This window comes from Crocuta crocuta, unplaced genomic scaffold (genome assembly GCF_008692635.1).
Source record: "Crocuta crocuta isolate KB4526 unplaced genomic scaffold, BGI_CrCroc_1.0 scaffold45, whole genome shotgun sequence".
In the NCBI taxonomy this organism is placed as follows: domain Eukaryota; kingdom Metazoa; phylum Chordata; class Mammalia; order Carnivora; family Hyaenidae; genus Crocuta; species Crocuta crocuta.
The window spans coordinates 966,885-982,794 of NW_027530544.1; the positions used below are offsets into that span (position 1 = coordinate 966,885).

Sequence of the window (15,910 nt, forward strand, 5' to 3'; positions counted from 1 at the left end):
TAGCCTCCTAATTTTACAGATGAGGAAACTTAAGTCCTCAGAAGGGAATTGAGTTGGTCTCAGAAGAGTCATACAGATACAAAACTGGGACACAACCAATATCTCCTGGCTCCTATTCTGATTTCATTTCTGCCACATTCTGCTCCTTCATTGTTCTTTTTGTTTGTTTTCGCTAACCAATCCTAAAGGAATACATGCCCATTTTTAGTATTCTTTGGCTTTGCTTATCACACCCTCTGGTGCCTGCCAACAGGGTTTTATTGAGCACACATTGTGTGCCCTGTACCCTGTGAAAGCTCTAAAGTAAGTGGACTTCCGCTCTTTGTCGGGCTGCAGTTTATTGCAGTGAACAATATACCTGTATAATACATCTGGAAAGCTTATGCAGAACAGTATATATTAAGTTCTAGATTGCAGAACAGATTTTAAGTGCTGCCATGGTATCGTGGAGCCAGTTCCTATTGGCTTTGGACACACCTCTTCCCAATTTCACAATTAGTCATGTTTCATTGGTAGCTTGAAATCTGTGGTGAGGGTTATTGGCAAACACTACAAATCAGGGATTTTCCCCAGGACCCAGCATATCACTGGCTTTAAGAAAGGAGTAGAGGGGCCTCTGGGTGGCTCAGTCGGTTGAGCGGCTGACTTCAGCTCAGGTCATGATCTCACAGTTCGTGGGTTCGAGCCCCGCATCAGGCTCTGTGCTAACAGCTCAGAGCCTAGAGTCTGCTTCAGATTCTGTGTCTACCTCTCCTGCTTGTGTTCTCTCTCTCTTTCTAACTCTCTCTCAAAAATAAATAAAGACTAAAAAAAATCTAAAAAAAGAAAGGAATAGAAGTATAGGTTAAGATTATCTACTGAAGGCTCCACTGAAACCGAAGGCATGGGAGACAGACAAGAGCAAAGGTAGGAGCAGTAATGAGTCTGGAGAGGATGTGGGAAGAGAAAGGTAATAAGGAGAGAGGATTACTTTGGATTTCGGTCAGGAGGTAATGAGAAGGTGTGACCCTTGAGTGTTTTGGACTATATCCATTTGGGCAAAAAGGAAGCCTTTATGCAGAAATTTTCAAACATTTTTGGAAAAGTAACATGGCTGCTGCATACATGAATAGCTCCTACCTGTGAAGATATTATAGAAATCTATGAGGTGATGATGGAAATGATAAATATATATAAATATATAAGATATAAAATATATATATATAGGAAGTGTTTTGAAGAAATTAGTGTGGCTCTGTGAGGCAGGATAATTTAAGGAAGACTGAAGTTTTGTGGGGGTTTTTTAAAATAATTTTTTTAATGTTTGTTTGAGAAAAGGGGGGACAGAAAATCCCAAGCAGCCTCCATGCTAATAGCAGCAAGCCCGATGCAGGGCTCGAACTCACAAATGGTGAGATCATGGCCTGAGCTGAAGTCATTTGCTCAATCGTCTGAGCCACCAAGGCACCCCAAAACTGAAGTTTTTGAGTGTGGAGGACTGTAGGAGTGTTGCCCCATTGTCAGAAATAAGAAAGTTAAGAAGGGATACTGCTGTGGCATAGAGGGTCCTGCATTATTGAGTGGTAGGTGACATTGAGTTATAGGTAAATGTGGGATCTCCCAGTCAGAGACTAGGGGACAAAGGAGGGAGTCCTTCCTGAAACAGACAAATGCAGGAGAGAGGCAAAGACTGAATCTTGGAGGCCTGACATACAGTGTAAGTAATGGAAATGGCAAAGAGGACATTAAAGAAGGTATACCATAGAGGTCAAGATGAAGGGAGAGAATATAACTGTATAATGTAAGGAGGGTCAGAGGTCTTGTAGAAGGGTGAGATCAGTTGAGTGAAATGGCTAGAAAGATGGGAAGAGTAGAATCAGATGAGCTAATGGTGAGATTCTAAAAAACATTCATGGGACTAGAGGGAGATCACTAATGTTAGAGCAATTTTAGTGAAACGAGTGGGGGAAGAAACAGTAAAATATGTAGGTGGTGAGGCCAAGATTTTAAGTTAAATACATGCCACTTATTCAGTCATTTGAACTATGAAAGGAAGGAGATTAGTTTTTTATTTATAGGGACTGTTCAGAACAAGTGATTGTTTTATCTAAGATAGTGTACCCTCAGTGCCACTGTGGTATAATGAGACCAGAGTTCTCGTCAGCTCCCGGTAGAAAGGTAAATCAGTTCTGCCTTTCTGGAAAGCAATTGTTCTAGTCTTAAAAGGGTTCGTATTCTCTAACCCTGCACTGCCAGGATTCTATATAAGAAAACAAAAGTGTCATCAAAGATTTGTGTAGAAAACTGCTCATTTTTGTAATAGTGAAATTGGGAAACAAATCCAGCCAAGGGAGTGATTAAATTTGGGTTATATTCCATGTGTTGGATGTTATATAGCCACCAAAAGTATTTTTTAATTAATTTCTTGAAAAACATTTTGCGATAAGCAAGATATAGTATTTGATTATGAAAAATGTGTATGTTATGTATCAGCATAAGAAAATATCTGGAAAGAAATATGCCAAGTTGTTATCCCTGGAAGATGTGATTATAGGTGTTTTTATTTTTTCTTCATACTTCTTTTTAAGCTTCCAAACATTCTACAATGAGGAAATGTTACTTTTCTAATTTAAAGTTTATTTCTTTTAAAGCAGGGAGACATTTGGAAGGAAAAGGACAGAGGGAAGAATCTAGAGGTGGTGAGATAAGTTTGGCACAGTATCTCTCAGTAAGAGGGATAACAGATGGAATGCTTCACTAGTTCAGAGTGAAGGAAAACCTAGTGTTCTTATAGGCCTGCAGGGAAGGATGAGAAAACAGATGGACAAGTAGGGAATCTGTTTCTGTCACAGAGTGGATTTAGATCAACAGCTAAGGCCAAGAGAGTTTCAATAGCCACTATTGGAAATGGGCTAGAATGTTGATGGAAGGGGGAAAGAAATACCAAGGAATGGCCCCATCTCACTAAAGTTTGGCCACCAGATACATAGAATTGCAAGATTTTTTTGCCCATAGTTTCCTCCCTACTTAAAAATTGGCCAGGTTCCAAAACAAGAAAACAAAAAACAAACAAACAAAAAACTGGCCAGGTTCCAAAGGCTTATTTATAAATCTATTTTTTGAACTCTAAAATTTTTTTTCCCATAGAAGCAGTGTTACAAATACTGATTAGGATTCTAGCCAGACCACCAAAATTCATAATGTCGATTTCTGTTGCCATTTTTCCTCCCTAGTACTTTTCACATCTCTTAGGTACTCTCCATTAGTACCTGTAGCTGTCTTATTTCTTTTACACAACCCACTTGAACTACAGTGTTGTGACACCACCTAAAAGGTGACACCATTTAAAAAGGGTCCGATATTTATGCCTTCCTGCTCCTGCTTCCTTTACCTCTACGTTTTCCTCACCCCTGGTCCGTCTTGCATTCTGCACTCAGATTACTGTATAAAATCACCATTGTTGTTGTTTTCCTGCTCACAGCTGTTCCCTGTTTTCCAAATCCTTTTGGGCATTTGGCAAACAAAAAGGACTTTCACCGTTGGGGAGCATGGATAGGCACAGTCACCAGAGCCAGATTAAATTCTAAGCCCTAAAACATCATCATGGACCTCATTAAGAAGGCAGGTAGGTTTGTGAGGGATGGGAGCCTGGCAGAGAAATTCGGAAGTCTATGTCACATACAAGAGCTGGGCAAATCAGAGTTTGGAGGCAAAAAATATCCATCCTTTTCAGAATAATTGCAGACAGGAGATATCAAGCCTAATCATTGAAAAAACTCAGAGTAGGTTAGTATCTCTGGTTTATTCATTTGTTTTGTTGCGACCAGCCATTAGGCCAGCTTTGCTTCTAAGGTGGAAACTAAATCAGTGGTTCTTTAAATTACATGAGATTAGAGTAGAAATAAGATCTCTAGCTTCTCTAAGTGAGATAATTATCCTAACTTAGTCATTCTTCCTTCTAGGTCTACTGAACAGCTACAAACATTTGACATAAAATTTCATCATAACTATATAGTGTTGATTAAAGGGTGTATGTTTATGAGCTTTGCAATTATCAGCATAAGCACACATTTGGCTTTGTCCTCTTGAGACTTAAAATTGATCTGATTCTCAAAATAAACTTTGAATGTTCCTTTCTCAGACTTCCCCTTTCCTGTCACAGCAAACATTTTAGGACTAGCAATATCCTATCTGAATTCTAGAAGGATTAAAGAGACATTTGTGGGCTAACAGAATAACTGCCCAAGTATTGAGATTAAAGTATCTTTCCATGGGCAGACAGCCTTTCCTCTGCTGTCCCGCCTGCCACTCCCTTGCAATGTACTCAATAAGCTTCTATCTCCTTTAAAAAAAAAATCTTTCCATAGGCCATGAAAAGGAACATTGTTGCCCCAGAAACAAGTTGCTTCTCCAGACCAGGGTCCTGGAAGCTCCTGGCCTTCTAGAGCATTAGGAAAAGAGAAGAAGATGGGCAAATGGTCACATCGCAGTGTGGTAGAATCAGCTCTTCGAGCTCTGGTCATTCCTTGTTAGATCATCAGACAGTGGCCTTTTACTCTGTAGGACTAGCCGTCTGCTGTGGAGGATGGAGGAGGGATGTGAAATACAGCCTTTTCCAAAGGGGAAGAGGAGGTAAAGCAGCTGAAGAACAATTCACACTGCAGGTCACCAGGTGAAGAGTGTATGAGCCTGCATACTCTTGTAAAATCTGAAAGTTGGGCATACAGCTGTGTAGTGAGTAACATATTACTGATGTGCTGAAGTCAGAAATAAAGCAGAACTTCTTTTAAGCAAATTAGTTGTTGAAAAGAGGGATTTTGGACCCTGCCAGAGACAGGTATTAAGCTCTGGAGGTGCCCTGGTCATCAATGTAACCTGTGCTCAACAAGGACTCTAGCTGATTGTGTTAAAAAGCAGCGATTCTCAAATGTGGCAGCACTTTATAATCACTTAGAGAATTTAAAAAAATATTGATGCCAGAGTTCTGCTCCCAGACACTGGGATTTAATTGGATGGCTCTGCATTTTTTTTAAAAGCTACTCTGGTGATTGTTGTATGCAAAATTTGAAATTCACTTTTCTAGAGCACAGCTTCTTAAACTTCAGTATGCATAAGCATGACTTAGCTTATTAAAATATTTTTTCTAGGCCATACTCCGGGAGACTCTGAAGGTTTGGGCTGGGGTCTGAGAATTTGTACTTCTATGAAGCTCCCAGCTGCTGCTGAGTAAATAGTACTGTTTTAGACTTTAGAATATGTGGTATTCATTTCCATGTGTTAGGCACATAGTAAGTGCTCATCAGCTGTTGAATGAATGTGGGTATCTATTTGCTTCTTGAAATTTAATGTTCATATGAATCACTTGGATATCTCATTAAAAATGCAGAATCCCAAGGGTACCTGGATGGTTCAGACGGTTAAGCATCTGACTCTTGATTTTGGATCAGGTCATGATCCTAGGGTGGTGGGATCAAGCCCCATGTCAGGCTCTGCGCTGAGTGTGGAACCTGCTTGGGATTTGGGATTCTCTCTCTCTTTCTGTCTCTGCTCCTCTACCCTGCTTGCGCGCTCTCTCTCGCTCTCTCGCTCTCTCTGTCTGTCTCTCAAAAAAAAAAAAAAATATCCAGACTTAGATTCTGTAGGTCTGGGTGGGAGCTGAGAATTTGCATTTATTCTAACAAGTTCCCAGGAGATGTCAACCAGTCTTGAAAATAGCAAGGTGTGACAAGATATATACTAACGTGTAATTTTCTCATTTCCATCAGTGTACATTAGTCACATGACCTTCGTCTACACATTTTAAGTCTACCCTGAAATGGGGCACATTTCCTACTGCATTCCTTTCTTTCTCTATCCCATTTCAAAAGTATATTGGAGTTCAAGTGAGTGAGAATGACATTTTTATAGATATAACATCAAATTCTCGCTAACTTTAAAAATATTAAATATCTAGGGGCGCCTGGGTGGCTTAGTTGGTTGAACGTCCAACTTTTGCTTAGGTCATGATCTCGCGGTTCATGGGTTCGGGCCCCGTGTCGGGCTCTGTGCTGACTGCCAGCTCAGAGCCTGGAGCCTGTTTCAGTCTGTGACTCCCTCTCTCTCTGACCCTCCCCTGCTCACGCTGTCTCTCTCTCTCTCTCTCTCTCCTAGAAATAAATAAAACATTTAAAAAAATATTAAATATCAAGTATATATAAAATAGTCATAAAACCTGTGTAGAGTAAAAATGAGATATAATTAATACCCAAGTACCCATGTTTTAAAAGGTATTTTTATTTTGGAATAATTTTAATTTACAGAAAAGTTGCAGAGATAGTACAGGAATTCTGTATACCTCTCACCCAGTTGCCCCTAATTTTATTTATTTATTTATTTTAATGTTTTATTTATTTCTGAGAGTGAGAGACAGCGTGAGCAGGAGAGGGTCAGAGAGAGAGGGAGACACAGAATCTGAAACAGGCTCCAGGCTGTGAGTTAGCTGTCACCACAGAGCCCGACGCAGGGCTAGAACCCATGAATCGCGAGATCATGACCTGAGCTGAAGCCGGACGCTTAACCGACTAAGCCACCCAGGCACCCCTGCCCCTAATTTTGACATCTTACATAACTATAGTACATTTGACAGAACTAAGAAATTAGCATTGATGTATTACTATTAACTAAAGGACAGACTTTATTCAGGTCTCACCAGCTACTCTACTGATGTCCCATTTTCTGTTCCAGGATGACCCAGCACATTTAGTTGTCAATGTCTCCTTAGTCTCTTCTGGACTGTGACAGTTTCACATTCTTTGGTTTTCATGATCTTGATAGTTTTAAAGAATACTGGTCAGATATTTTGTAGAAAATGTCTCAATTTGGGTTTGTTTGATGCTTACTTAGGATGAGAGTAGGTTTGAGAAAAGAATAAGTAGCACAGAGGTCAAGTGTCCTTTTTATTAAACCATATTAGACGATATCCACGTGACTTATGATTTTAACCTTGAGCAGTTTGTTTCCTCCTTGTAAAGTTACTGTTTTTCCCTTCCCATTCTCTGTTCTTTGGAAATAAGTCCCTAACTCAGTTCAACTCATACTTTCCCACAAGGGGAAAGGAATCCCAGAGGGAAGAATATCTCCATGTATCTGGGATTTTTCTGTAAGGAAGATTTGTCCCTTCTCCCTCATTTATTCAGTTATTATTTATATCAGTATGGATTCATATATTTTATATCTCAAGTCATAATCTATTACTACATTGTTTTGTTCAAATTATTCCAGGTTAGGCTCTGTCAGATCAGCTCCTGTGTCCCTTTACAACCCCTTCCAAAAAACATCTTGTGTTTTTTGAATACTTCCTTATTTTCCTGCACTGCAGGATATTCCAGACTTGTTTCTCTGTTTCAGCCTAGAGTCAGCCATTCTTCTCCAAGGAGCCCTAGTTTCTTTGACTAATGATACTTAAAAATCCAGATCTGGGCATTGAGTGTGCTTGCTCCTATCACTGATTCCATGCCCTCCTATTGGGTAGAGCTAGGAAATACATGTATGTATACTAACCAATGTTGTATACACACACAGTTAGGATTGTGTCTGTATCTTTATTTTTAAAAATTTTTTATGTTTATTTATTTTTGAGAGAGAGAGCATGAGTGGGAAAGGGGTAGAGAGAGAGGGAGACATAGAATCCAAAGCAGGCTCCAGGCCTTGAGCTGTCAGCATAGAGCCTGACACAGAGCTTGAACCCATGAATTACAAGGTCACAACCTGAGCCAAAGTCGGACGCTTAACCGACTGAGCCACCAGGTGCCCCAATGTCTGTATCTTTTTAAAAAATGTTTGTTTATTTTGAGAGAATGTGCATGCTTGAGTTGGGGAGGGGCAGAAAGAGAAGGAGAGAGAGAATCCCAAGCAGAATCCATACTGTCAGTGCAGAGCCCAACATGGGGCTCGATCCTGTGAGATCATGACATCAGCTGGAATCAAGAGCTGTATGTTCAGCCAACTGAGCTACCTAGGTGCCTCTGTGTTTATATCTTTTGTCTGTCATCTCTCTATATACATAAAGATGTATGTGACATATAAATAAATATATACTTTAAAAAATACCTATGTAAACTTGTAGGAGTTCATACTGAATTCTCTGACTGATCCAGCACCACATTCATTCTAGCTTTCTACCCTTGCTTTTGGAACTTCTTTCTCTGGACTCTCATTATGTACCATTTACTTATTTATAAAGTTTATTTATTGTAAGGGGGGAGGGGGAGAGAGAAGGAGAGAGAGAATCCCAAGCAGGCTCCATGTTGTCAGCACAGAGCCTAATGCGGGGCTCAAACTCAAGAACAGTGAGATCATGACCTAAGCTGAAATCAAATCAGATGCTTAACCACCTCCTGAGCCACCCAGGACCCCCCATTATCTACTATTTATTTACATATTTGTTTAATCCTAGTATACTTGTAGTTTCAGGACTGTTAACCCATGCTCCTATAAGAAACAAATTTGCCAACTAGTGTACAGTGTTTATGTATAGTTCTTTTTATCTTTGGTACAGTTTCCAGCCACAACAGTGTTTTCCAAAGTTACTTAGGTCAGCTTCTTTGCTCCCTCCCCCCCGCCCCCCACCTTGAAGGTTGTGAGGTTAGGTCATGTCAGACATTTCTAATACAGTTTGACATATTAGTCACAGTCTACATTCCATCCTTGGATTCTCCTAACATCCTGGTTGATATTTTAAATCTTGCACATATTAAAAGCTATTTGTGATGTGTAAGTTTATGGGTTTTGACAAATGCCATGATTTTATTTTTAAGCAGATCATTAGCAGATTTCATAGTTTGCAACATACTTGCAACACACTTCATACAGGTTATAAAACACTAAATTAAATAATCTTCTAAAAGCCTCTTTCTCTCCCAGCACTCATTGAACCTTCCTGTCTAAGGTCATATCACTGATGAGTCTCTCCAGGAGTGTCTTGAAAGACTCTGGGAAAAAAGTCATCCCTACCTCTCTGCACTGTCCATCATGAGGTTGGAAAGGCGTTTTATGGAAAGGAGGGGACAACAAGGCAAAAGCCAGTACTTGAACCTGCCTCATCCCAGCTGACCCACTGTAGCTTCCAGCTACTGGTAAAACCTCTGAGGTACTCAAATTGTGAGCCCCCAGAATAGCAGTAGCAGCATCACTGGGGAAGCTGTAGAGATGGGAATTCGTAGGCTCTGCTCTGCCCATACTCACTGAATCAAAAACTCTGAAACTGGGGTCTGGTAATCTGTTACAAGTCCCCTGGGTGCTTCTGATGCATACTAAAGTTTGAGAACATCTACCCTAGGTTAACCAGCCATTCATCAGTCACATCCTCAGAGGCCGCAGTGCGAATTCGGCTAGACTTCCTGCTAGGGCCCCGGGGATGCAGAAACGGTCAGCCAGGGGCGGGCTGCAAGTGCAGCCAGAGGGTTAAAGGACTGTTTTTCTTTTGGTTTGTATGTTTTTAATTGTGATTCACCAGAGGATGGAAAATTTCTGGCTTGGTTGTCTGTAGGGCAATCTATTTTATCTCTTTGAGACAGAAAAAGAAGAAAGGACATCTTAATGATACTAAAGCTTTTTTAGGCTTTTTTTTGTAATTGCAAAATAACAAATCACATTAAGTATTTCATAATTTTCTTTAGTGATTTCAGTTAAAAATTTTTTTACATTTGTTATTTCTAATATGTGAAATATCATATTTGCGTATGTTTTGATCAGCATTTATACTTTAGAGAGGTAAAAATTATTGGCTGCTGGGAGCCGCACCGGCCTCTCTGGATGGCAGTCACAGCAAGGAAATGGCAGTGTTTGCAGCTCCTGCCATGAGAAATGAAAACTGGTACCTCCTTCTGCTACTATTGGCTCATGTTGGATATAAGCCTACTGGTATTGACCAGGCCTCACAATATTCCATATCAGACCCATATTCTGAATACAGATACCTCATAAGGAAAAGCATATTCCTGCCTTTACAAAAGAGATTTTAGATGAAAGCTCTGTGGGCGATTGTCAAAAGGCTCTTCCTATGGGCCTTGCAGATCCAAGACTTAGGGGGTTAAGAACACAAGAATTACAATTGAGCCTGGCCCTGAGACCAAGGGCCTATTTGGGGGCTAAGAGCAAAACATAGTTACCACATATATCTTTGCTAATTGGTGAAACATAACAGTCCCTTCCCCAAGGCCTACTTTCCACAAACACCCTCCCTTACACTGGCAGCTGGGATGAGGATAGATAAGAGTAGCTAAAACATAACCCAGGGACAAAAGGCTGACCCATTCAGGGCCCCGGTGATAGTCTCCACAAACAAACCAATTCAGAAACATTCATCCTCTTGAGAGCCAGACAAAATACTCCTAACTTATCTATATACAATTTGACCTATATGTTATCCTATTTTTCACTAAACATTCTGTTATTTCCTTGGTCGGAATAATTCTATTGTTATCACAAAAGGCCTCCCATTGTAAGAAATTCCTTTCTCTGACTTTATGTTGTTGCTGAACCTTCAAATAAAGACACCAAAACCAACAGGACGGAGATGCCTGCCTGGTGATCAGAAAGGATCTCGGGGCTCTCTCACTCTCCCTCTCGCCAACACCGTCCATCCTTCAGGGACCCCTAGACCTGCCGGAGCTGGCCTCCAACAGTTGGCATCCAGTATGAAGTTGTAGTAAGAAAAAGCTGGGAGATATTTTCTGATCTAGGTAAACCTCTCATGCCTTCAGGTACCTATTTTTCACCTTCACCCCAAATACTTCTGTCACCTCAACTCTTACTCCCCTTATTCCATTCCAGCCACCTCCTCTTTGGCCTCCTCTTTGTGGTCCTTAGGACCACGGTAGGGCCTTTGCTCTTACCATGGATTCTGTTTGGAATATCCTGCCGCCAGATATCTACATAGCTAGTTCCCTTCCTTCCTTCAAAGTGGCATTCTCACAGTGAACCTACCTTAGTAGTCTACCTAAAATCTCACACACCCCATTCCAGGTACATAAACGCTTCACTTTATGTCATGTCCCCAGTGTCCCCAATGTTCATTTTTCTCTCTCTCGTCATTTCAGTGTGTATGTGTACGTACTTTCCCTCCAGTAGAATATAGGTTTTATTAGCATAGATTTTTTAAAAAAAATCTCTTTTATATGTTATCTAGAACAATGCCTGATACATAGTAGGTACTCACTTATTTGTTCAATGAATATCTCCAAACGTGCATTTATGTGACCGGTAGTAAGTAGGTGTACCTGTTAGCATTTTTTGCCGTATCGTTATTAGCCAAACTGAGCTGAGAGTCACGTTGTCTTCAATCCTGCTAAACTGTCTCTGTTCTCAGTAAGAGGGATGGGGAAGAGCAATCCCTAAGGAAACAATCTGTCTCCTATGGACCTTGTAGCTCACTTCCAGTATACTTGTGCCTCTCTGTCTCCGCGCCGACCAGAGGGAATGCGGCAGGAGGCTGTGAGATGGGGTCTTGTAGTCACGTTAAACAAGAGGTTTTCTGGGGAAGATGAAAAAGTCCTGGAGATAGATGTTGGTGATGGTGACACAATGGTATAGACGTACTTAATGCCACAGAACTGTACACGTAAAAATGGTAAATTTTTGTTATTTACATTTTACCACAGTTTTTTTTTTAAACAAACAAACAAAAAAACCCAAACACAGTGGTCCTGAAAGTGTAGTTTCATATCAGCGGTAGCAGCTTCACCTAAGAACTTGTTATAAATGCAGATTCCCCACCTCCACCTCAGAGCTATTGATTTGGAAATGAGGTACGTGTCCCTCAGTGCTTTGTGTTCAAACAAGCCATTCAGGTGGTTCTGGTGCACTTTTAAGTTGGAGAATCACAGCATTACATAATTTTGTTTTAATCCTGAGAGCTGTGAAAAACTGTTGAAAAGTCTTATAGAATGTCTTCATGCATAAAGTTACCTGGGTCAGAAATTCTGACCACTTTAGGAGTAAAATTGTAAAGTGTTGTGGAGGGCCGCCTGAGTGGCTCAGTCGGTTACGCGTCCGACTTCAGCTCAGGTCATGATCTCACAGTTCGTGGGTTCGAGCCCTCTGTCGGTCTCTGTGCTGACAGCTAGCTCAGAGCCTGGAGCCTGTCTTCAGATTCTGTGTCTCCCTCTCTCCCTGACCCTCCCCTGCTCATGCTGTATCTCTCTCTTTCTCAAAAATAAAACATTAAAAAAAAATTTTTTTTAAGGAACAGTGTTGTGGTAATGTTGTGAAAAATACTGTTTAGAGTAATGTTTCAAAAAACACACTTAAAATTTAGAGTGCCTGCTATGTTTCAAGCATCTTGCCAAGTGCTGTCACATTTGTTTTTCCATTTGCAGTAAATACTACATTATCCATATTTAAAATGGGAAAGATGTAGAGCTCAATTATACTGTAATTTATCTACTTCCCTTATGGTGCACACTTACTGCCACTAGGTGGCACTGCTGGGCTGGTTACCCAGATCTGGGCAAGGCCTTCTGGGATTACAGACTTAGAAAATGAAATAAAGGGGCCCCTGCGTGGCTCAGTCGGTTAAGTGCCGGACTTCAGCTCAGATCGTGATCTAATGGTTTGTGGGTTTGAGCCCCGAGTCAGGCTCTGTGCTGACGTCTTGGAGCCTGGAGCCTGCTTCAGATGCTGTGTCTTCCTCTCTTTGACCCTTCCCCACTTGTGTCCTCGCTCCCTCGCTCGCTCTCAAATAAAAAAAAAAAAGAAATGAAATTAATGCAGCCCCTTATGAAAGAAATTAGACAGCAAATACCACAAATCTTTAGATAAACATAGGTCTCAATTTCTGGTATGTAAGAGGACCTCTGAAAATCCACTCCTATATAAGAGCAATGAAAACACCGCCAAAAATTCTTAAAATCAACTTTTTCAGAACTCCAGAAAATAACCAAAGGCTTGTGATAAACTGAGCAGCATTTATACAAGAAAAATGATGTAATCATGGTAAGAACAGCAAGCTTTATAATAGTTTTAACAATTTCCTTTCTCCTGTCAGCTTCACAGTAGCCTTGAAAACCAAGAGCCTCTCAATCACAGTAGCTAATGAAAACCAGGAATTCCAGCAGTCACTGAAGAAAGCAGAATGGATTTGGAGCTCCCTAAAATCCCCAACCCCTGAGAATTGTTATGTTGGCTTGTCTGTCACTTCTCTGGAAACACCCATTCACTGGGCCTGCCTTTTTTTCACCCAACTCAGCCTATTCAGTGAGAACAGCTTCTCCTTCCCCCACCCAGAGCATGCTGCAACAGGCACACAGAGCCTTTTGGCAAAGGCTGGCAGACTTCTTGGTGGAAGGCACTGAAGGATGTCTGGCCAGTGATTAAGTGGCCACTAAGCTAACACAGAACATAGAATACAAGGAAATATAGATTAGTATAATTGAATTGAGAGTCTACTAATAAACCCTCACATTTATGCTCAAATTTTTTTATATTGTGCAAAAAAAAGTTCAATAAGGGAAAGAATGCTTTTTTCCAACCAATGATGCTGGAAAAATTGGACATCCACCTGCAAAAGAAAGGAGTTGGATCCCTTCCACACAGTATAGCTATATTAACTCCAAATGCATCAGACCTAAATGTTAAAACTTAAAACGATAACATTCTTAGACTATAGCATAGGAATAAGCTTTTGTGACCTTGTATATGACACCAAAAGCTCAAGCAACAAAAGAAAAAAAGGATAAACGGGACTTCATCAAAATTTGAAACTTCTGTATTTAAAGGATATCATCAAGGTGGTGAAAAGACAAAATGGAGGAAAATATTTGCAAGTCCTGCATTAGACAGTACAACTCAATTATAAAACTCCAACCCAGTTAAGAAATGAGCAAAGGAGCTGAATAAACATTTCCCCAAGAACATATACAACTAGTCAACAACCAAGTAAAGAGATTCTCATCGTCATTACTCAGTAGAGAAATACAAATCAAAATCACAATAAGATAAGGGTGCCTGGGTGGCTCAGTCAGTTAATAAGCATCCGACTTCGGCTCAGGTCATGATCTCGCAGTTCATGGGTTCCAGCCCCACATCAGGCTCTATGCTGACAGCTAGCTCAGAGCCTGGAGCCTGCTTCATAAAAAATAAGGTACTGATAAATACTACAACATGGATGAACCTTGAAAACATGCTGAGTGAAAGAAGCCAGTCATAAAAGGCCACATAGTATATGATCCTATTTATATAAAACATCCAACATATTCCATATTTCCAGAATATGCAAATCCATAGAGACAGAAAGTTGATTAGTGGTTTCCTAGGGTTGGAGGGAGGAAGAAACAGAAAGTGACTTAATGGATCTGGTGTTTCTTTCAGGATGATGAAAATCTTCTGCAATTAGGTGGTAGTGATCAGTACACAACTTTGTGAATAAGCTAAAAACCATGATACTGTACACTTTAAAAGGATTAATTTTATAATGGTGTTATATGTCAAGTGTTATTTTAAAAATCTTTACACAAATATAAACATATGCCCATTTAAGTCTATAGTAATATCTTCTAAATTCTTACATTTATTATTTTTAATGTTTGTTTATTTTGAGAGGGAGAGAATCTCAAGCAGGCTCCATGCTGTAAGTGAGAAGCCTGACGACACAGGGCTCAATGTCACAAACCAGGGCTCATTATCACAAATCGTGAGATTATGACTTGAGCCGTACCAAGAGTTGGATGCTTAACCATTTCTTGATCTCAGGTCAGGTCATGATCTCATGGTTTGTGAGTCTGAGCCCCGTGTCAGGCTCTGCGCTGACAGTGTGTAATCTGCTTGAGATTCTCTCTCTCTCTCTCTCTCTCTCTCTCTCTCAATCTCTCTCTGCCTTTCCCTAGTTTGCTTTCTCTTTCTCTCTTTCTCAAAAATAAATAAATAGGGGCGCCTGGATGGCTCAGTCAGTTAAGCATCCAACTTTGGCCCAGGTCATGATCTTGTAGATTGTGGATTCAAGCCACGTGTCGGGCTCTGTGCTGACAGTTCAGAGCCTGGAACCTGCTTTGGATTCTGTGTGTGTGTCTCTCTCTCTGCCTCTCCTCAATTTTTGTGCGCTCTCTCTCAAAAATAAACATTAAGAAAAATTTAAAGATTATTAAAATAATAATAAATAAACTTTTTAAAGTTTTTAACAGCAAGAGAAAAAAAGTAAAGAAATCATGTTTCTCAACAGCTTTGGGAAGTCCACCTGTAACCATATTTTATTCCTGTTCCCTCTCTTGCCTCACCTTAATAACTCCAACTCTGAAGCTACAAAGACATCCAAGTAGGAGTTTGGAACTGCAGAGATACAGACTGTTTGTCTACTAACAAATAGATTTTTTTTTAATTTTTTAAAATGTTTTTTTTTTATTTCTGAGAGAGAGAAAGAGACAGCATGAACAGGGGAGGATCAGAGAGAGAGGGAGATACAGAATCTGAAACAGGTTGCAGGCTCTGAGCTGGCTGTCAGCACAGAGCCTGATGTGGGGCTCGAACCCACAAACCATGAGATCATGACCTGAGCCGAAGTTGGACGCTTTACTGACTGAGCCACCCAGGCACCCCCTAACAAATAGATTTTAAAAACTACTTGAATTTTCCTGTGAGCTTTTATCTACAAAGCTGTGAGGGAACATTCTGGTTATATTAAAGACAGTTTTGGGCATTACTTTTTTTGTAACCCTGAGCATCACGTGCCAGGACACTAATAAATTTATCACTGGTGTCTTTCCAGCTTTCTTTTTCGTTCCATTGTACTTCATAGTGCTCTCCTTTTTCCATGTTCTAGGACTCTAGGGGTCTTTCTTGTATGATGACCCTCATATTCAGAATCACTCCCTCTCACCCATCAAAACTATTTTTGGCTTTCTCTGCTTTGAATGCTGATTAATTATGATTGATTTAAAAATTTTCATGCTAAGGCTAAAGG

The 15,910-nt window shown here is 40.3% G+C and overlaps 2 protein-coding genes across 4 annotated transcripts in view; one reads left to right on the plus strand and one right to left on the minus strand.

The window, feature by feature from the left end:
• Window positions 1–15,910, minus strand: part of MIX23 (mitochondrial matrix import factor 23) — a 61,301-nt gene that overhangs the window by 30,220 nt on the left and 15,171 nt on the right. The gene's annotated exons all lie outside the window — the stretch shown is intronic.
• The window catches only part of FAM162A (family with sequence similarity 162 member A), a 30,880-nt gene that overhangs the window by 4,241 nt on the left and 10,729 nt on the right, over window positions 1–15,910 (plus strand). The window contains exon 1 of one of the 2 annotated variants that reach the window (XM_077767601.1): window positions 3,568–3,604. The exons of the other annotated variant lie outside the window; for it this stretch is intronic. Coding sequence (XP_077623727.1) covers window positions 3,583–3,604 — 22 coding nt within the window. The 5' untranslated portion in view covers window positions 3,568–3,582. Of the gene's footprint in view, window positions 1–3,567; window positions 3,605–15,910 lie in introns of those variants that run through there. 2 annotated transcript variants of the gene reach the window in all.